Source organism: Mauremys reevesii, linkage group 10 (genome assembly GCF_016161935.1).
Source record: "Mauremys reevesii isolate NIE-2019 linkage group 10, ASM1616193v1, whole genome shotgun sequence".
Taxonomy (NCBI): Eukaryota; Metazoa; Chordata; order Testudines; family Geoemydidae; genus Mauremys; species Mauremys reevesii.
This window is the reverse complement of record NC_052632.1, coordinates 7,351,164-7,372,081: the sequence shown is the minus strand read 5'-3', so window position 1 is coordinate 7,372,081 and position 20,918 is coordinate 7,351,164. Positions and strand designations below refer to the sequence as shown.

The 20,918-nt window shown below is 46.9% G+C and overlaps 1 protein-coding gene and 1 pseudogene across 3 annotated transcripts in view; both read right to left on the bottom strand.

The window, feature by feature from the left end:
- Positions 1–20,918, bottom strand: part of PCSK6 (proprotein convertase subtilisin/kexin type 6) — a 102,728-nt gene that overhangs the window by 44,162 nt on the left and 37,648 nt on the right. For all 3 annotated transcript variants that reach the window (XM_039490951.1, XM_039490950.1, XM_039490952.1), the window contains 2 exons: positions 12,739–12,911; positions 3,275–3,487 (listed from right to left, as the gene is read on the bottom strand). In XM_039490951.1, the coding sequence (XP_039346885.1) occupies positions 3,275–3,487; positions 12,739–12,911 (386 nt within the window). The remainder of the gene's footprint in view (positions 1–3,274; positions 3,488–12,738; positions 12,912–20,918) is intronic.
- Positions 12,529–12,666, bottom strand: LOC120374171 (annotated as a pseudogene).

The window sequence follows — 20,918 nt, the reverse complement described above, 5'->3', positions numbered from 1 at the left end:
ATTTTGGCATTTTCCCATCAAAATGAAACACTTCAATATTCCCAAATTGAAAAGTTTCATTTCAGTTTGTTGGACTGATCTGAAACAAAACATTTAAAGTCAGATCAGCATTAAACTGCATCTCGCTTTGGTGCTGCATTGCCTCATGGTAGTTTTAGTTCAGGGACATGATGCCTTTTTCTCCTGTGGGCTCCCCCATCAGACTACACCCATGATGCATCAGGCAGCTCAATCAGAAGAGAGACTGCATTGCATGGGAGATGTAGTCCAGTTTGGGAGCCTGGCCCATAGGAGAGAATGGAAGCATCAGGCACCCAAACTACAACTCCCATAATGCAACCCAGCACCATAAGACTATGCAGCTTAATGTGAAACTGTTCAACAACTATTTTGTTTTGGTTTTCCTAATGGAAAAATAAAAATAAAAAAAAAATGGACCAAATTGAAATTTGCCCCACAGAAAATTTTTATTTTGCAGAAACTGCAATGTCCATCGAAAAATCATTTTGATGGAAGATTCCAGACTAGCTCTAGCGATGAGAGGTGATGACAGGTAATATACTGGAATTGCCTGAGTTTGGGGTTATGCACAGAAAGTATTATAGCCTTGCTATTAAGAGACTACATATGTTTTTTTGATGGGCAAACTTGAAAGGCTGTGAAAAAATACCCAAGCTTTTCACAGAACGGTTCATTGAAACTCAGTGATGGTTTTCCACTATTTCTCTAAGGAAACATTCTTTATTGTGTTGTTATCAAGGGAAGAAATTGAACAGGAAGAAGGACCTGGTAGGTTTTTATTCAATGGGATTGTTGCCAAAAGTATTCATCAGAGCTAAGAGCCCTTTTTCACACATTAGTGTGACTAATCAAGAAAAAATACAAGTCAATACTTGCAGAGCCTAAGCAACTTCCCTGAACACAAGGCTTGTACACTGCATTGTAAATCATGTTCCAACATGCACTGGTTCAGCCAGTTGCTCTTTTGAATTACAACATGTTAATATGCCAGTGTTACTATCCTGCTTCTCAAAGTACACAATTCAAGAACTCAAAAGCATGTCCTAGCAGAGCACGATCTAACAGAAGAGGAACAAATATATTAACTGATCACCTGAATAAACAAGTAAAGGTGGATGCCAAAGCTGTGCTACTGAACCCTTCTGCCTGACTTTCCCTGTTGGTTCTGCACAGTGCACTGCGTAAATTCTGCTCCTATCACAATAAGTTCACGCATAATTTATACAGACCCATTTCCTAGCAGAAAATAATGCAAATCAAGAGATGTGGATTTGCGACTTCTACTTCTATCAAAATACTAGAGGGCTTTCTGTTTAACTAGCACGGCCGTTTTAATTTCACAGTGTTTACAGCACATACTTTAGCAAGGCTTTAAAAATCACTTTTAACATTGAAAATGATCTTCCCTTCACTCCAGACCCATGAACACTTTTTGTTTTAAGTCAGCATTAAATGCCTGCTAATGGAGCCCAGACATGACAGCACACCCTGTTTCCTTGTATCATAATTACACGTAGTAGCTAAGGGGAAGGAATTCTATCCACATTTTTCCTGTGGGGTAAGGAAGTTCCGGAGGGGGGGGGGAAGCGGGGGGAGGAGGGAGGGAGGGAGGAAATAAAACAGCTCTTAAGTGTTTATGCCCGCTGACAAATATGTGCATATGCATTTCTTTAAACTTCTAGGGCTCTGTTGTGATACAGATCTGCCCCTTATTCCTGTAGTACCTGAGCACCTCACAATCTTTAATGTATTTATCCTCACAACACGCCTTTGAGGAAGGGCAGTGCTGTTATTCCCTCTTTACAGAGAGAGACTAAGCCCTGGTCTACACTAGTGGGGGGATCGATCTAAGATACGCAACTTCAGCTACAAGAATAGAGTAGCTGAAGTCGATGTACCTTAGATCGACTTAGCTCGTGCCCTCACGGTGTGGGGTCGACGGCCGCTGCTCCCCCGTCGCCTCCGCTTCCACCTCTCGGCAGTGGTGGAGTTCCGGAGTCAATGGCAGAGCGATCGGGGATCGATTTATCGCGTCTACACTCAGGGCCGGTGCAACCACTAGGCGAACTAGGCAGCTGCCTAGGGCGCCAAGTGGTTGAGGGTGCCAAAAAGCGCGCTCAGAGGAGGCAGTGGAGTGGAGGTGAGCTGGGGCAGGGGGGAGTTTGGAGGGCTGCCCGCAGCAAGTAATGGGAGTGGGGGTGCAGGGAACTGCTCCCCACCCCAGCTCACCTCCGCTCCACCTTCTCCCCTGAGCACGCCGCCCCCACTCTAATTCTCCTTTCCTCCCAGGCTTGTCGCACCAAACAGCTGATTGGCGCCGCAAGCCTGGGAGGCGGGAGAAGTGGAGCGGCGACGGTGTGCTCGGGGAAGAAGGCAGAGTGGAGGTGAGCTGGGGCGGGGAGCTGCTGCAGGGGGAGCTGCCCGGGCGGGGAGCTGCTGGGGCGGGGGCGGAGGGGGCGCTGCAGGGCTAGGAGCTGCGGAATGGGGGGCGGGGCACTGCCGCAGAGGGGGCTCCCCGGCTCTTCCCCATGGCCCCTGCCCCTGCTGCACCCCAACCCCGCCTCTTCCCGCCCCTGCTCTGCCCCCCACTCCCCTGAAGCCTGCAGCCAGGCCCGACCCTGCACTCACCACATGGTAAGTGGAGCAACCCAGCCCCAGCCTGCTCCGCTCCCCTGGCTCCCAGCTGCGCTGCCGGCGAGTGCTGGGGGGCGGTTCCCCCTCCCTCCAAGCCTGGGAGCCAGGGAGGCAAAGCAGGCTGGGGCTGGGTTGAGGGAATTACAAAATTAAGGGCCTGACCCTGCAAACATGCACATGCTCAACTTTAAGTGCACAAGGAGCCCCACTAATTCCAGAGATAAGTATAGGCCTGAAAGTTTGCAGGATCAGGTACAAAATATAAAAAAAAAAAAATCTAAACCAAAATTGAATGTAAATCCCAAAGAGAAAGTCTACTGAAGTAAGGACTTCTACAGTGCTTACTTCAAAGAGTAACTTACTTGAACAGAACACCTTTCATTTCGCAGGATCCCACAGTGCTTTGTAAACTAGAATCATTTCATCCACCACTGAAATGCAGTCACCTCTGGGGTGAAACACAGCCACAGCACCACATAACAGTGTTTTTAGGAGGAGAAGTGTGAATAACTTAACAATAATTTTGCCCCTTCCGCAATTTAGTCAATCTAAAACAACAGGGGAAATGGCAGGTAGGTAGAATTCAATTAACCATCTTGGAGCTGGGTATACAACTTACAATTTTTTGTTCATAAAATGCCCCGCTGCTGTAGGTTGTGGCGAGAGTAGACGCGCATTCCTCTAGATACCATGGCTTGAGCCCACTGTCCGTGCTGCTGCTGATGGAGATGGTGTAGATGCTGTTGGTGTAGCCATCACAAGAGCAGTGATCGCCTTCTCTGCCACCATTTCCTGAGGCCCAGACAAAAATGGAGCCCAAACCCTTACGACCCTAAACATTCAAACAAAAACAACATCTATAAGGAAACACACCATCCCCAAGAATAAACCTCAAACACCTCTGGGTTTGGGCTGAACCCACAACCATCCTGGATCCCTGCCCCTCCCGCTTCCCCCCATGGTCTAACAATCCTTTAAAAAATGAACCATTCTAAAAAAAGAACCCTACTGTACTCAGTGAATATTTACACACACTGTTTTTAGAGTGACTAGCATTCTTAAAGGCAATAACTATCCAAACGGGTGGCAAAGCAGAAATGCCTTGGATGAAGGGGCTTTATGGACTTCTGCAAAATGATCAAAGAGCAAACGTATTGGAGTTCCGAGGATCTCCTCTCTCAGCCAGGCTGAAAAATGAGGTCCAGGCAGACGCCCGCCACAGGGGTGCTTTCGGGCAACTGGCATCTCCAGCAATGGGGCTGAAAGCTGTAGGCCAGCTGCCGCTACTTCCTTCCCATATCAGAGCAGAGGAAAGACCTGCTGTGACTCCCCTGCATGGTACACATGCAACTCCAGTGGTCTGCAGGATGAACTGAAAGAAGAACTCATGAAGAATCTGGGTGGCTCCATTCCCTTCAGTTCATTACTTCTGGTGGACAAAACTGAAAGGGAGGAAAGGTGCCTGATGTGTATCTTGCAGGCTAACAGAGCCACCTTTCCTTTAACTTTAGCTTATAGCCTACACTGAGCAAAGCAGTCACAGTTAGCTCGCTTAGCTGCTGCAGGTGCAGAGCCGAAGAGTCTGAATTCAGTCCAGATTTTAATTCTGCTGGGTGAGAAAATGGGATTGGAGTCCCCAAAGAGATACGGGCTCACTGAGACCAAGGCCTCTCCTGAGCCGAAGGAAGTTGTGATGAAAGGAGAGGAAGAAATTCAGTAGCGAGGGCTCCATCAGACTACTCAAAACTCTAATAGGAGGGGACTTCTTCCTCAGCCAATGGTGAAAATCCACTAGGCTCTTGCTTAAGAGCAGAGGGGTGAGATGATAGAGGAGGATCTTTGTCTAAGCTTTCTTTAGGTCATGTTTAGACAGTAATGCCATATCTAGATCACAGTCGGCTCTCATTTGCCCCAGTGCTAATGAGGGATGACGTCAATGGCATTAGGCTAGTGAAAAAAAGAGTGAGAGCAACCATCTCCCCCCACTGCTACCCCTGCCCATCAGAAGAACAATTTCCAAGGCTCAGAGGTGTGAGGTGCAATACAAAGGTGACAGAGCTGGTTCAGCACCATTGCTGAGCACATCCCAGCTCAAACATTGACGTTGGCTGGGAAGCATGTTAGCAGATCTGGTTGTCTCTCACGTTACCACCTCCATCAGTGGGGAGGCTTTGCGGGGCCACTACGCTGGGGTATGCAAGCCCATGGCTTGTCCTTTTAGGGATGTCAGGTAGGTCATGCTAATGAATGAGCCATGTGTATTTTTGGCAATAGCGGCAGGGCAGGGCAGCCTTTCAGTAGTGGCCCATCAATAGTTAAGGGCTCTCTGCTGGAGGATAAAGAGGATGTCGGTGAAGCTATGGACATGGGCAGAACAGCTAGAGCCGTTCCTAACACTACTACTGGAAATCCATAACGTTGGTTGATTGGCACACACTGACACACATTGACGTAGACTTTAGTACCATTTAAAATAAGCTGGGCCGCCTTCTGAAATGGCTACTTGGCTTCTCTATCCCACTTTCCACAACTTAAACGCTCAGGGGAGATGGTATTAAGCCCACTTAGCTTGACGGTCAATCCCGAAACAGTAATGAAAGGGCTGGAGGAACAGTCATGGGGATGGTACCCAACTGTCTTGGGCTCTCCCCTTATCCGGGAAGAGAGTTGGCATGTGTCAGGGGGATATTTTGGAATGAACCCAGGCAGGTCTCTGCCTACATATTGCAGAGAAATCCTGTTCTGATTCTCCCTCCCCATCACAAGACAGCAGGCTTCCTCTAGCAGAATCCGCTCCAAGGGTGTGTTTTGTTCTGAGACTTCAAGGCAGAGGGATGGTTTATTACCTGTCTTGCTCTACTGCTGGGCTGATAATCTCTGTTGACCCTGCCTCTGGCTACAAAGGGTAAATTGGGTGCTTTCCTGCTGTGGTTACGTTTTCATTATCTTGCCTGCCTCACAGCCACAAAAGGAGGTTACTTCCATAGGAAAGATTAACAGAGTTGTCTGGAGGTCAGCAGGGAAAAATACAGCTTGATAGCCAAATCGTTCTGCTGTTCTCTACCAACAGATAATTCTACCTAAATATGAAGTGTATTGAACCTTTGGTTAACCACTACTGGTACCTCAACGGGCCACTTTCTAGCACAGATTTAAAGTCTCTCTAGGGTTTTCTGGATCTATTAAAACTTGACCTCCTAATTCAGGTTTTTGGCGGAGTGTACAATGCAGTCAGCTCAAATGTGCTGGCTTTATGTCCACAGGCCGTGGCAGGACTTCCATGAAGAAATAGATGTGCTTTGTATGTTTGGCAGTGCAACATTTTGTAACCTGACACTCTTTAAAGCTGGATTTAGCAAAAAGGCAATATGAGGTGATTGTCTATTAAAAGTTAAGATCCATCAACCTACAAACAGAAAAAAGCTGGACATCTAAGGGTATAGTCTAAGATTTTCTTAAGCACTGTTCAGATGATCTAGAAATCAGTCACCAGTTGTGAAAGGTACACAGAGATTTATCACTGGTTTTGTAGTTGATAAGGATGTCAGGAACTGACATTTTTCCTCGAGTCCCTTTATGAATTACAATGTCAGAGCTAGAACGGCATAAGTTCAAGTGTTAATGATGATTTTGAAAGCATGGGCCTCCTAACTAGAGCTGCGTGAAAAACTTTTTGGATGAAAAATGCAGTCGGCAACCCCAAAATGTTTTGTGAATTTGTGTTGGTTTCGCCAAATTGTTTATGCTTTAAAAAAAAAAATCAAAGCAAGTCAAAAATGTTGTTTCCACATTTTTAAATGAAACATTTCAATTTTTTTATTCAAAATTTCTTTTCTGCTTAGAAACTTCCTCCAAATTTTAAAACATTTAAAAACACACAGAAAAATCCCTCAAATTGAAAAAAAAATTGCATTTTGACATACATCAATTTTTATTTTTAACTTTTCAATTCGCAAAATATTTCAATTTGGGATCAACCCAAAATAATTTCCCCCCAATTTTTCAGAATTACCAGCAAACCAAAAGAATTCATTATTCGCAGAGTTCTATGCCTCACATCTGTTTCACACTGCACTTCAGAATATGCTGAGAAGAGATGGTACAGTCAGATCCTTAGTCTTCTGTACATAGGACCAAATTCTGTCCTGACTTAAGCTCTGTGCAATAATGACTCTAACTGGGCCGCACAGGGCATATAATAGCCCTTAAAGCCCAATGGGGTTATATTAAGTCAGCAACAGGCATACAATTAATTTTCCTTCTGCCTGAGGAATAATGGAAGACTCCCCTCTTCTCCCGAGCATTAACTGAGAGGAGAGAGAGGAGATAACAGAACGACTATTCCTGCTGTCTTTTCTAGCCATTATTGAGATAAAGCCTAAGCCTGTAACCCTACTGAATTGGAAGCCAAGAAATGCTCCCCTCATTAGCTCTGAAACACCTAACTGCCAAGACTTCTGCAAGCAGGCTTAAAATACCCACAATCTCCGTATGAAACCACTGCTAAACCAACGGCATGCTGGCAACTATTACATGGGTTTCATAGTGCAATAAGAATTGGATCCAACCCCCACTGAAATCAATGAAAGTCTTTCCATTGACTTCAATGGGTGTTGGCCAAGACCCTAACTGAGCCAAAATGGGCCTGCGTTAACGTGCACTAGGGAACTTTAAGAGTCTGCCAGCAGGGCCCACACAGGCCATTAGTGCATGACACACTAACGCAGACTAGAATTTACATCTGTCCGGTGTGGACTAATGCACCGTGTAGACAAGCCCTCAGTAGATTATCAGTTTGAAGTAGGTTGTGCTGGATTCTTCCTGGTCTCGTGACCCCGTTTGATGTGGTTTTGACACCAGCACGCCTGCCTTCCCGTTTTTAAAGAGACCAATTAGGGCGCAGGATAAAGATTTTCCCATTAGCTCAGAAATTAATACGGTGTGGTTGAGAGAGCAAGCAACAAACAGCCGAATTATGCTGGCACCGGCCCATCCCTAAGAGATAATGGCTGTATTAATATTTCCATTAAAATTCAATTCTAAAGATTTCTAACTCAGCTGCAGCAGCGTGCTTGGGCTAAAGGTTACAGCTAGCCAGCAAATTAAGGGCTTTCTTCAGTAATTTTAAAAGACAGGCTTGGCAATTAGAGTTCCTGCATGTAGGGAAAAAATGTTTCCTGCTCTCAGGTGCTTTGTGGAACTTGGAATTGGTTGTGAATACATGATAATGGCCTGAATGGTCCCGAGGGGTCTCAGGAGAGTTTTCATCCTGCTCAGCTAGAAGCAAGAGAGGGACAGGGAATCCTGCCCCCTGGGAAACCTCTTTCTCCTGCTGGCCAACCTGCAGCTTTGAGGGTAGGGGCCGTGAGACTGGCCATGCTCCCCTTCGTCCCCTGCCCCTGCGCACTGGACCTCCCAATAGAAATTGAGGAGGAAGGTCAGACAGCAATAGGGTCAATGGCAGCACAGCTTTTGCAGGAACAGTGATGCCTGGGAAAGCAAAGGAACCAACAGAGGCAGGTTTGGTGGGTGCCTTCACGAATACACCAGATCTGCAGGGTTGGGAGACCCCATCGCCCCCCGCCTCTCCCCCCAAGTCATTGATTCCTAGATTTTAAGGCCATTGCAGTCATCTAGCCTGACCCCCTGAATGACAGGCCAGAGAATCCCACCCAGCGATTTCTGCAACAAGCCCATAACTTCTGGTTGAGCTCCAGCGTCTCCTTTAGAAAGGCATCCAGACTTGAGTTAGCAATGAAGCGGCCACCCTGCACCGCAGTAATTCTCCTCCCTGTTATTTCCAGCCTCAATTTTTTTCCCATCCCCCTGCAGGGACAATCTGCAGGGACCTCTGAGAGGTGGATCTCAGATCTCCCCACTCTCCGAGGGGGCCTCTGCAGAAAGGGGTAACGTGGCTCCAATTTGGACCAGAAACTTCTATAAGGGTCTAATTGTGTCTCCTCCAGGGAGCTGGAAGCTTCTGATGTAATTAAAAGCAGCAAGCGCCGTTATTTGGAAAATGCTTGATGAAAACATTTCCTGACCATTGGCAGCACGCATGTGTGTGGGGGAGCTGCAGGGATCCCGATCAGCTGCGGGAGCCTGCTCTATCACACATCTCCCATATGGAAAAAAAGCGTCTAGGGACAGCCTGTTTCCCCGATTCTATGTACCCCTCTACCTCGACATAACACGAATTCGGATATAACGTGGTAAAGCAGTGCTCCAGGGGGCAGGGGACTGCACGCTCTGGTGGATCAAAGCAAGTTCGATATAACGCGGTTTCACCTATAATGCAGTAAGATTTTTTGGCTCCCAAGGACAGCGTTATATCGAGGTAGAGGTGTATTTACACTGAAAGATTTCACATACACTTCAATTAAGCCCTCTGCAGACTAACTGCCCCAAACAGGAAATTAACGTTGGCTGGGGCCCATTCAGAGTCCTTTCTGCAAAAGTCCTTGTTTTAGTAACGATACTTTGCAATTATGCATCACTTTCACCCCAAAATTGCAACGAGATTTACAAAGCTAGGGAGCCGTTATCCTGAATGTACAGATGGGAAGCCAAGGCACAGAGCGACGACGAAATTTGCTCTGGGTCACAGAGTGACTCAGCAACACAACTGTCCCAACTCACTGACCGATAATCGACACTGGAAGCTGCAGCTTCCTTTCCTGTCAGTCTCTGATACATATAGCCTCAAAAGGTTATGTGAAGACAGAACTTTGGTCCTTCAGCTTTGCCGGGCTCCATTTTAATGGGCTTAACGGCTCTCAACAGGAGAGCTCAGCTCTGGTTAAGGGGAGTTCTCCTGAGTTAACATTGCTTCAGTTCAGTGGTGTTTCAATGTAGGTTTTGCAATGCATGTTTCTTGGGCTCGAGGTCACGCTGGGTGCATTGTTACAAAGGATAAAACAAACACGGTGATGCCAGACGTGCACGAGGAGATGCCGGCCGGCTGTTTCACTACAGCGATGTCTAATCCCTCACAGCCGTGCTGAATTGGCTAGCAGGCTAAGCTACTTTATCATGACAACCCCTTAGTGAGGGTTTATGCCAAAAACGGGACATTCCCCAAATTTCACTCCCCAAAAAGGTTTAAATTTCTAAAAAGAAAAATGAGGCCAACATGCCAAAGTAAGGCCTGAGAAAGAGGCCCGGCTTGTCCTCAGAGTCCCAGGAGATTTCTCAAGACCGGGCTTAGACAACAGCAATTTAAGATTCCCCAGGGAGCCTCTTTTCCTCCACACACACTGACGGGACCAAATAGCTGGCTTCAGTATTTCAAGAAAGCTGTGCCAAGTATGATTAGTCCCATCCCAAACATCCCTGCCACTTCCCAGCCCTTCAGTGGACAGTACCAGAAACAGCACAAGCCTTGGATACAGAATCATTTTCACCTACCATGGGGTGGGTGAAGAGGGGTAGATTTCTGAAGGGTACCAAGAAAGGTCTTTTGTCCTGTGTAGTTGGCTGTCATCAAAAATACTGCAATAGTGCCTCCTCGAGAAACTCAGCATGGAAGGAGCTGGTTTTTCATACAGCACCCTCCCAGAAGATGGGGGTTAATCTATCAAAGTCTGCTGTAATCCGCAAACTTCACCTTTGACGGCTCTGCCTGCAACTCTGCTCTCATTCTCTTACTCCTCACTCTTGGACATTGTGCACGACCACACCTGATTATAAACTCCTCAGAGCAGGATCTGGGTCTGCCTGTGGGTTTGTACTCCTACACGATACATCATAATGTTCTTAACATTTCCAAAGTCTAGGGAGATGCCTGCGCGCAAACCAAAGGCCAGGACCCATCACTCCTTCAAACTTCTGCTACGTATTAATGGGTCCTTATCAGTGGTAACGTCCCAGAAAAGAGAAACCATCCCTGTGGCCAGCTCAAATCAAGAAGGCCACTCAATGCAGAGAAGCTGTTGAAAAAGCTCTCAGACGTCAGGCTGTATCAGCAACGGGAGAGAGAATAAGGAAATGGAATGACATTGCTTTCTTCTACTTCTCATATCCTTCCACCACAATCATCCTTTTTTCCAGTGTTGGGCACATGATATGGCCTGGTCTGTAGCCCTGACACTATCTTCCATGGTGCATGGTTTCTCCAGGAGCCAGCAGACCAAAAGATGTTCCATGGTTTGTATTTCACTGCAGTCACATGTTGGGTCAGTGGAGTAGCCCCACTTCCACATACGGACTTTTAGACTCCTAGACTTTAAGGACATTATGATCATCTAGTCTGACCTCCTGCACAACGCAGGCCACAGAATCTCACCCACCCACTCCTGTAACAAACCCCTAACCTATGTCTGAGTTACTGAAGTCCTCAAATTGTGGTTTGAAGACCTCACGGTGCAGAGAATCCTCCAGCAAGTGACCCGTGCCCCATGCTGCAGAGGAAGGCGAAAAACCTCCAGGGCCTCTGCCAATCTGCCCTGGAGGAAAATTCCTTCCCGACCCCAAATATGGCGATCAGTTAAACCCTGAGCATGTGGGCAAGACCCAGCCAGCACCCAGGATCTACCAGCTCTTGTTTGGAGGGGATTTAAACATCTCCAACTCAACCCCTGACACTGTATAAACCAACCTTTTGAGCTGACTTAAATAGTGAATTGACTTTGGGCCATGTCAGCTCCAGGGAGATGCAGCAGAACATTCCAGAAAAGGGTCAAGAAAGTGATTGGTGTTTGGGGAGGGTATTTGTACAAGGAGAATGGAGGCAGAGATGGACAACTGGACGCTCCTGTTTACTCTCTCTCCTAACACGAATGCCAGAGGTCACTCACTGAAATTAAATGGGAACAAATTTAAGACAGATAAAGGGAAATACTTTATGCAATGTGGAAATGACCTATCACACTTACTGAGACAGGATATTAGGAGCTTGCTGAGACTAAAATAAGAATGAGCTCGTCACATGAGCAGGGTATGCAGTTACACTAGCCTGGAAAGTATTACAGAGATGAGCAATCCTCATGCTTCAGGGTATGTGCTGATTACTAGGTGGGGTCAGACAGTAACTTCCCCTTCTGCTTCACTGGTGCACATAATTCGGTGCCCTGGAGCAAACCTGCAGGTCCAAAGCCCAGTGCCGCTCTGACACTGCCAAGGCAGAGGGGAGGGAGACGGGAAGGAAAGTGTGCACGTCTCCTACCCCAGCAGCCATACTGAGCACCAGGCAAGCAGCACGAGCAGGCTGAGAAACAAGGAGTTCTCCCTGTTCCAGTCTAGCAGGGCTGGTTGTCAGCTATAATGCCACAGTGGGAGGCAAAGTGAGGGGGGAAAACGAAGGGGGGGGCAGCGGACTCTCCTCGGCGCTATAACAAAAAGAAAAATCCCCCTCCCCGCAGCCCCCAGTGCCTGGGAGATAAATCTGATTAATAATAAAAAATGAGCTCCCTTCAAATACTTTTCATTTATTAACCCAACGTAGCTTCCAGTCCAGGATTTCAAATTAGACCCGAGTCTGCTATGAGCTCTGGGCCCATCTGTTCTCTCAGGGATTTCCCTGACATGGGGAAGTGCTGGTTTAGGTTGGTGTTGATCAGTGCTCTGGGGGAAGCCTTTTATTTTATTTTTAATGCCACAAGTGCCTAGAACGTCTGTGCTGAGTAGATTTTATAAAGCCTCCCAAAGAGCTTTCCGTGCATTGCTTTGGTGAGCGGGGTTAGAATCACTCCTATTTATTTGTCACCGAGCCATTTCTAGGGATACCAGATGCTGAGAGAGTGTTCCGAGGTCACCTGGGCCTTGTCAACACTACGAAAAATTGGTCATGCGTCCCCCCCAGTGCAGCTCTCTCTACTGTAGCCGCAGTGTCAGATGTGGTGTAGGCAAGGCATGGACAGGGTAACCACTCTCTCAAGACGATTCCCTCGACCTTAACTTTCTTTCCTTTGTTTAACCTTCTACACCCAGCTCATAAATAAAGGACTTATCAGATATTAAACTGATAAGAACAGACACTACGCTTGATTTTAGCCCCGACACACACACAAAAATTTAAACTTCATACGGAGCAAAAGGGAGAAAAAAAAAAAAAACAGTGTCGCCAGTGCACTCGATTATCCACACCTTTTTAATGCCATACTCAAAAGCCTGTTTGGCCAATTCACCGGGTCCATCAACTGTCTTCCCATCATCATCTGGCCCCCAGCTTGCGCTGTAAATGTCAATGTAATCAGGTCTGATGCCAAGCGACTTTGCTTCAACAACATCTGTTACATCTCCATCTAACATACGAACGCCTAAAAGCACAAAAACATTAGACATTAGGGCTGAATGGCTTTTATGAAAGTGCCAGGATTGCAATCAAAGGCCTTTGTTAGAGGCTGCTGAGAACTGAAAGGCTTGTAATGTCTTGAATAGCTGAAAACAACGCCAGTGTGGGTACCCTAATGAGCTCCGCCACGTGAAGTTCCTACGCTATTTTGGAAACCTTTCCCCCCTCTCACTTTTCTCTCTGTGTGTTGCTGATTTGATGGAAAGGAATTAAAATGATACGTCATTTGCAGTGCTCTGAGCATTCCGCTGCACGAGCGGGATTCAGAAAGCAGCCTGGTCCAGAGAGTGAATCTAAACATTTCCCCAGCGTCCCTCTCTCTAGAAGTAGTAGCACTCACAAAGTCACACTCGTAGAGTCCCACATCTGCTGGAGAGAACATGCCTTTAAAATTCTTTCAGTCATAACATTTCTCTGTTAAAAACTCTCCACACACACACCCCCCTTATAATTACAGTTAATTCATTCTGATGCCTGGAAGACATTCATCAGCCTCTTTCCTGAATACTCACCCAAAAGCCCCATCTGAGAATGCAATAGGAATGTCTGTGACGTTAGTTCATGCACTTTTATCTAGCAATAGTTACACCAGGCCCCAAAATGACACAATGTGCCAGCTTTTGATCAGGGACAAGCTAACTGCTTCCCAAAGAAAAAGGGCTGAAAGCATTTGCTAAAAAGTAAACAAGAATTTCTAAGGCAGAGAAATCGCTCGTGCGAGCCTGCTGCTCGGTGAGCAATGTGATATGGGTGACTGTATAGGAGAGCGTCAGGCTTCACAGTAAACTTAAGTAAAGGGTGGGCATCCTTGGGAACTTAAGAAGCCCCAGGACGAGATTTTCAAAGCCAACTAGTGATTCAGAGACACAATTAGAGCTGGACATTTTTAGATGAAGTGTGTTTGGTTGGGAAAACACTGATTTGTTGAAATGGAAAATGTTTGCAGAAACATGAGTTTTAATGAAACCTTTGTCAGGATGGCTTCTCGGGTCCAGGATGAAATTTCTGGTCAGAGAGAAAGGGAGACAGCAGAACAGCCCGTAGCCCCATGATGGGATATGAATGACCCAGGTTCAAGTTCTTGCTCTGCTCTGGGCTATTGGCTGTTCTTGGGTGGGTGGGTGGACTCTTTCTTTCATGAACAATTTCAAGAGGTCTCAGTTTCGTACCAATGTGGAATCCAAACAAATTCCTGCTGCCTTGAAATGTTTCACGACCTAGAATTCTTGTCTTCCAGCCAGCCCCATACACACAGCTGGGAGCTGTCTCTCTAAACTCCTCTGGTGGCTTTGAAAATGTCAACCCATGCTCATATCTCCTGGAAAAGATGGCGAGAAGCGGCGGCCAGTACGTCCCTCGGCCCACACTGCTTCCCGCAGCCCCCATTGGCCTGGAGAAGTGAACCGCGACTAGTGGGAGCCGTGATCGGCCGGACCCGCGGATGCGTCAGGTAAAGAAACCGGCCCGGCCCGCCGGGGCTTTCCCGACGGGCGCAGCGGCCCCAGTTTGAGAACCACTGTGCTAGAGACAACGTTCGTATGCATCATCGGTTAATGGAACACTAGGCTAGGGATGTGTATACATGTTGCCTTTGGCTTGACATCCCCATGGAGATGGGGGAGGCTGCGTCTGATCACAGAGGTTATCCAGTGAGCAAAGCCTGACCCAAGGTGAAACTGGAGTGACTTGTGTACCACCCTCTGGGAACAGAGGCTCCAAGGAGGCTGGGTGGGATACGGATTCAAGGGGGCACAGGCTTCAGAGGGAAGTCCCTGTCCCTCCGCCACCTCTCTGCTAATGAGACCTTGGGGCAACTGGTTGTCCTCAACCTGCCCCCACACCCCCATCACAGGTTCAACGCACAGGCAAAGCGCTGAAAGCAGAGAGGAGTTTCCTTCCCTGAGTGCCAATGCCACGGCATGCAGGCACAGTCTGGGGTGATTGCAGGAGGGCCGTGCTCAGCTGGGTGTGTGGGAGAGATGCCGCAGTCGGAGCTGGGACAGGCCCAGGGAACTCGAAAGCCAGTCTCTCTCTCACCAGCAGAAGTTGGTCCAATAACAGATATTACCTCACAAACGTTGTCTCTCAGGTGATTTTAATGGCTGTTGGCACCGGGGTGAGACATGGATTTTCATAAATTCATAGATTCCAAGGCCAGAAAGATCCATTGGGATCACTAAATCTGACCTCATTTTGTGTCAAGACTTACGTTTTGAACTCCTTACACTAGGTTTTGATACCAAAACAGCCCCAAGGAGGGACACTGAGGCAAGAGAGCCTGGCATGGAGAGTCTTTGGGGTACCCGAGAGGAGGAAAACTGGGGCTCAGAGCCCCCCCTTGGTAAGAGGGGCAATCAGAAGTTAGCCGCCCTGGTGCACATCAACAGTGGACAAAAACAGCTCAGAGCCGTCTGTCTCCTTGATGCTCAGTTAGTCTAGTTTAGTAACTCTATTAAGCGGCTTCATGGCTGAAAGGTAGCACTGGATCATTTTAGTGCCTACTGGAGCCAGCCAACCAGACGCTTATTTATAAAAATGCGCTTCCCTTTCCACATTTATTTTTCTAAAACCAAACAAATGCAGACAGATTTAATTACCATTGCAGCCGTGCTCTGGACTACAGGCAATTCAAATATATTTTTTCTAATGCCGTCTGCTGCCAGCAGGGAACAATCTTCAAAATACAAAGCAAAGGAGCAAAGACATTTACCAAAGCTTCTTTTCTTTGTAAAGTGAACTAACGAAACTGAAGCGAACACTAAAAAGTCACCCCTAGGCAGGGCTACGTTTTACAGCAGCATTTTAAATGTCCTAAATAGCATGGGCAGGTGACAAGGAATTGTTTTTTTTGCATGTGCTACACAGGTGCTTATTATTCAGACCAAACAAGGTTTTTTTCAGTGAGCTGGTCACTGTCACACGTTAATTTATCCTGGATTGACAGATGTGAGGGAAAACAGCGTTATCACACCACTGTTACTTTATCTTGCACATTATTCATTTTTAAGAGAAAACCTTTTGTAGCATCATAATTCAAAGCACTAAACCCTTCAGGCGGCGGGAGGAAAAACTAGCTTTCAAACTCCAAGCACTAGCAACTCCAGTGCAGTCAGCTGGAGTTGGGGGTGCCTGGCCCCTTGCAGAATTGGGACCCAGCTGAGCTCGTGATTGGAGGACTCTTCTTCAGAGCAAGATGTCCAGCACTACATGTAAGAGAAGAAGAGCTGGATTAAACAGCAGCTTTGGGACAATGTAAGCCATTGGCTGGACTACGCGCATTAGGTGTCCGGCAGGTCAGGCAGAGATGCTCCTCACATCCACTTCACTTCTACCTTGCCTTTTGGCTCAGATCTTGTCATTTAATATCTGACAAGTCCTGTAAGGGGTGAAGGTGAAGCTACATCCCAGGCCTGATGGGGACACTCTGCCCATCTGGAGTGTCTAGGAACCAATGAAGGATTTGCCTTTAGTGAGTCTGCAGCAAAGAGATGAGCACGTGGAGGACTGGGACTAAGGAGATCTGAATTTAATTCCTGTCTCAGATCCTGGGGCAAGTCACAATCTCTCTGTGCTTCAGTTCCCCATCTAAAATGGGGCTAATAATGCCTCACAGAGGTGTTGAGACATTTGCAAGGCACACTGGCAATGGTACTGTCCATACCTACATAGATGGCCTAAAAAATAAGCTGTATAAATTCTCCCTTTACTTTGTTCCCATTAAAGATGTTGCCAGCTGTGCACTTGTATAGAGGGAAAATATCCCCCCAGACTCATCACGTAGCAGATCCAATATGCTAGCAATCAAACCCAAATTTATATAATACTTCAGCAGGATCTATAGGTTAGAAAGTTTGGAAGAAGGAAACCAAAGTTAACTAAGAGACGGGTGGGAGAGGGAAATCAATCGGCTATTTCCCAGATAGCAAGCAATAAAAGTTTCAGAATGCAGGCTGTAAAGAAGAGAAGGGAAAAAAGAAGGTATGCCAGGATCACTGTTTGTTTATTGAGCAGTAATGTATTTTGCCTACAGCAAATAAACAGCAATGCAAGAGCAATGAAAAACAGCAAGTAAAATTAGATTGTAGCTTTTTGAGTGTGACAAATAGGCCTCCCCGACAAGTTTTGCTCATTAAATCGCGGGTTTATGTTAGTCATCCATCTAGAATCACTTTTGCTAAAGCGACAGCACGTTCTGTTCCACATTCAGTAACTATAGGGTTCGGTTTAAAAAAAAATTGACCCAAACCTACAACCTCGAGTGGTCTGCCAGTTTTATTGTCTTGGTCCACAAAGCATTTCTGGTCTCCCCAACATGTGCACACATGGAGGCGCTCATTAAAGAAGTCAAATTCAAAAGGGAGCGATGCATTTTTTATAAAGCTGACAAGTAATTCCTGCCTCCATGGTTATTAAGGAGTGTGCGCTTGAAATATACCATGTGCATTTTAGGGCCTGATCCTGTAGGAGGCAGAATACCTTTAACTCCAGCTGCAGTCCACGGAAAGGCCCTGCTTGCTTCCACCAGGCAATCAGCATCCTCAGTTTGCTACAGCCTCGATTTATACTGATGGCATTGGCATCTTTCAGTGCTGCCTGCTTCGCAAAACAGGGAATTGTCACAAGTGCCTTTAACCAGTACAGAGTGCCAGTGAATGTACCACACTTGCATGCAGAGCGAACATTTCAAAATAGGGTCTGCATTCATTCCCCTGCATTGGGATCACAGAGAAATCAGATGTGCCATGCACACGGACACACATGCGTGTACACACCCATGCAGAGAACTAGGCGGACGCTCAAAAGTTAAAAAGAGATAATCCTGTTCTGGGGGGAGTCTAGTGGTTGATTTATTGGATGCACTCACTCAAGTCTCATTTCCACGATTCCGTATCCCTCACCAACAAAAGCCAAAACACCCACCAGAAACAAACCAAACCTCTACAAACTCCAGTAGTGCGAGAGCAACCTTCAGGGCAGGGCCAAGTGGGTAAAATAAGGCCTCTGGTTATTTAAATGCAAGTCTCCAGGATTCCTTTGCTTAGGTCTCAAACAGTGGGGCTGAGATATGGAATTTGTGTAGGGGATCTGGAGTGGAGGGTAAGCTGGTGGCATGATACAGCAGAGAAATACAGTATCTTCAACAATTATTTTCCTTATGCTAAGTTGAGGTCACAGGAGGAAATAAAAAATCCCAGCATGAGGTTCAGTCCAGGCCCACAGCACTTGGGGGTGCAGCCTGGGGCAATCTCGTTACTGTCTCCCAAACAGCACTTTCCCTGAGCACCTGTGCTAGTGGAAGAAGCAGCAAAGTGATCTTCACACCGCAGAGAGAACCATGGTATTATACTTGCCTGGCCATCTCACCCAGCTACTGCAATCACAGCTGCGTCGTTCCCATCCTGCAGCTTTTCCCTCCTGGCCAAACACTGAGGCCAGGGCTACAGCAGAAACTTGCTAGGAGAATAATGTTGGCTAGGCGCATAATTTTTGTCACATTTCTATACTGGCAAAAGCCCTGTTGTCAGTTATACTGGCATAAACGTGCTGCTGCTGGTGAAGCTTGTTTTGCTAGGGGAGCTGATAGAACCACTGGATAAGCTGTGTCTGCACTAGGGGTTTGCTGTTATAGCCATACCAGGATAACTATACCAGAAAACCAAGCTGATTAGACTAGTGTTTGGGGTAAGTTGATCCTTCAAAATGCTCTAAATCTGAATGGTTCATAGATATGCTAATGCAAACAAACTTCATGATTCTAATTAGCATCATGAATCAAATTTACTGATAATGATTCATTTACTTCATTACTGTTTGTTATTTGTTTTACAGTTGTCCCAAGGTCAGGGGGCTGGTGGCCCATTGTGCCAGGGTTTGTACAAACGTAGTTTAAAAATTAAAGTCATTTTCAGTTATTTATTGAATATATTTCGTTAAACGGAAATATCAAATTCCAGCGGGGAGGGGAGGACAGGAACATCTAAATGTATTTAATTAAAAAAGTGACATTTGCTATTGCTCTGCTGTTGGCTCTGAGAAGGAAAATGTATTGAAGTGACACAGGTAGCTGTTCAAACAATGGGCTCGCAATTTTACCCACAGCGCAAATGGGCAGGCTGGCCTGCCCGGGAGATACTATATCCAACATGCTGTGTATTCAGGAGAGTAGAGCATGGAGCATCAAAAAACTGACGCTCTCTCTCTGCAGCATGAGCATCCTTTTCCAGCCCAGGTTGTGCGTGCAAGGAATGTGAGAGCAACTGTGATAAACACAGGGCAGTTGCAGAGATGGGATCCTACTGCAAACCATGCTAATAGCTCAAATCTCCATCTGCCGGAAAGTGTGGCCCCCTCCTGGTATGTGCTGTTTGTCTGCAAGGGTGGGACAGAAAGGGCCTGAACTCCGGGTGCTTGGACCCACCTGCAGCAAGAGACGCATCTCTGAAAATGACCAGCCTCCGCATTGACAGGAACAGCAGCAATTCTTTCTTCCATGTGCTCCCCCACCCCCAGTTTCTAAAGAACAATATGCTTGTCTCCACCTACCACTAGGGGGAGGGGGCAAAGAAGGGATGCAGGGAAGCAGAAGTGTAAGCAGAGTCAGAACGAGCTCTACCCTGACATCTGGTGGTGAGCTGTGGAAAAAGTCTTCAGGGGCTGATCTCGGTTGCATAGGCACACCCACCCCGCCTAGCATGATGGGACGGCTTGCCCAAATGGTCACTTTGGCTGCTGTGGGATCCCCAGTCTCTTTGTTATTGGGGCAGGAGTAATAAAGTGTTGTTATCCTGGTTATGTGAATCAAGGACAGTAGAACTGCACTTGGCATTTTATGATGGAGGGACTCACCCTCAATTAAGAAGCACTCGCTAGACAAGGGACACGGGTTCCAAAGTCCAGTGAATTGAGAAAGAGGCTGGGACAGGTAGGTGTACTTGGCAGTGTGTGTGTTCCCTTTGATGGCCTCAAACACCACTTTGATCTCTCCATAGTATAATAATAGAATTAATTTTGACTCAGTTAGGAGTCTTGTTACATGCTGCAGAGCTGAAGCCACTGATTCTGAGGTCTAAGCATTAGACCTACTTTGGACTAATGGTTCTGTGTACCAGCACTGAGGCCCCCGACTAACAGCTGACATCACTGAGAGCTGAAATCACTAAAGAGCTGAAGTTACTGAGAGTGGAAATCATTGAGAGCTGTGTTAGGGGTGGGGAGAGGCTGAGGACAAGTTGGTGAGCGGCTAGCAGAGAGGAGTGGCTAGCAGGGCGGCTGGCGGAGAGGAGCAGCTGGTGGTGAAGACTGCAGCAGAACCTCAGAGAGGCGTGGCAATTGGCCGTCAACCCAACCAGCGGAGCATGTAAGATGCCTCCCATACCTCCCCACTTCCACCCAGGCTGGGAGGTAAACTCTGCAGATGAGCTTCTGAACTCTGGGGGCTGCACTGACCCAGGACAGAGACTGTGGGAGGGGTGACTGTTGGGTTGCTGGACTTAAGACCCTGAGGGGAAAAGGACACTGCCCAACTTACTTGGTGGTAGGTCGTTTGCTCATGGTTTGTGTTATGAATCCTGTTTGTGGTGTTTCCCCAGCATAATGCTGCATTGTTTCCCTCCTTTATTAAAAGGCTTTTGCTACACTCAGACTCTGTGTATTGCATCTTAGAGGTGCCCAGGAGGGTGGTATGTAAATTGTCCCAGGTCACTGGGTGAGGGCTCGAGCTAGTTTTGCATTGTGTTATTGAAACAGAACCCCTAGATACTGAACCCGGCCCTTGTTGCTGCCAACTCTGATGGGCAGAAGGGTTACAGAAGAGAAGAAGAGCAGTGTCCTTGAAGGAAGATTTGAGAAGGATGTGTTGGAAAGGGGACACGTGTGGTTGACACAAGGTGAACCGGACCTCCATCTAGCTCCAGAAAGTACATGGTCTCCTGCTGACTTCATAGGAACATAGAATCATAGAATCTCAGGGTTG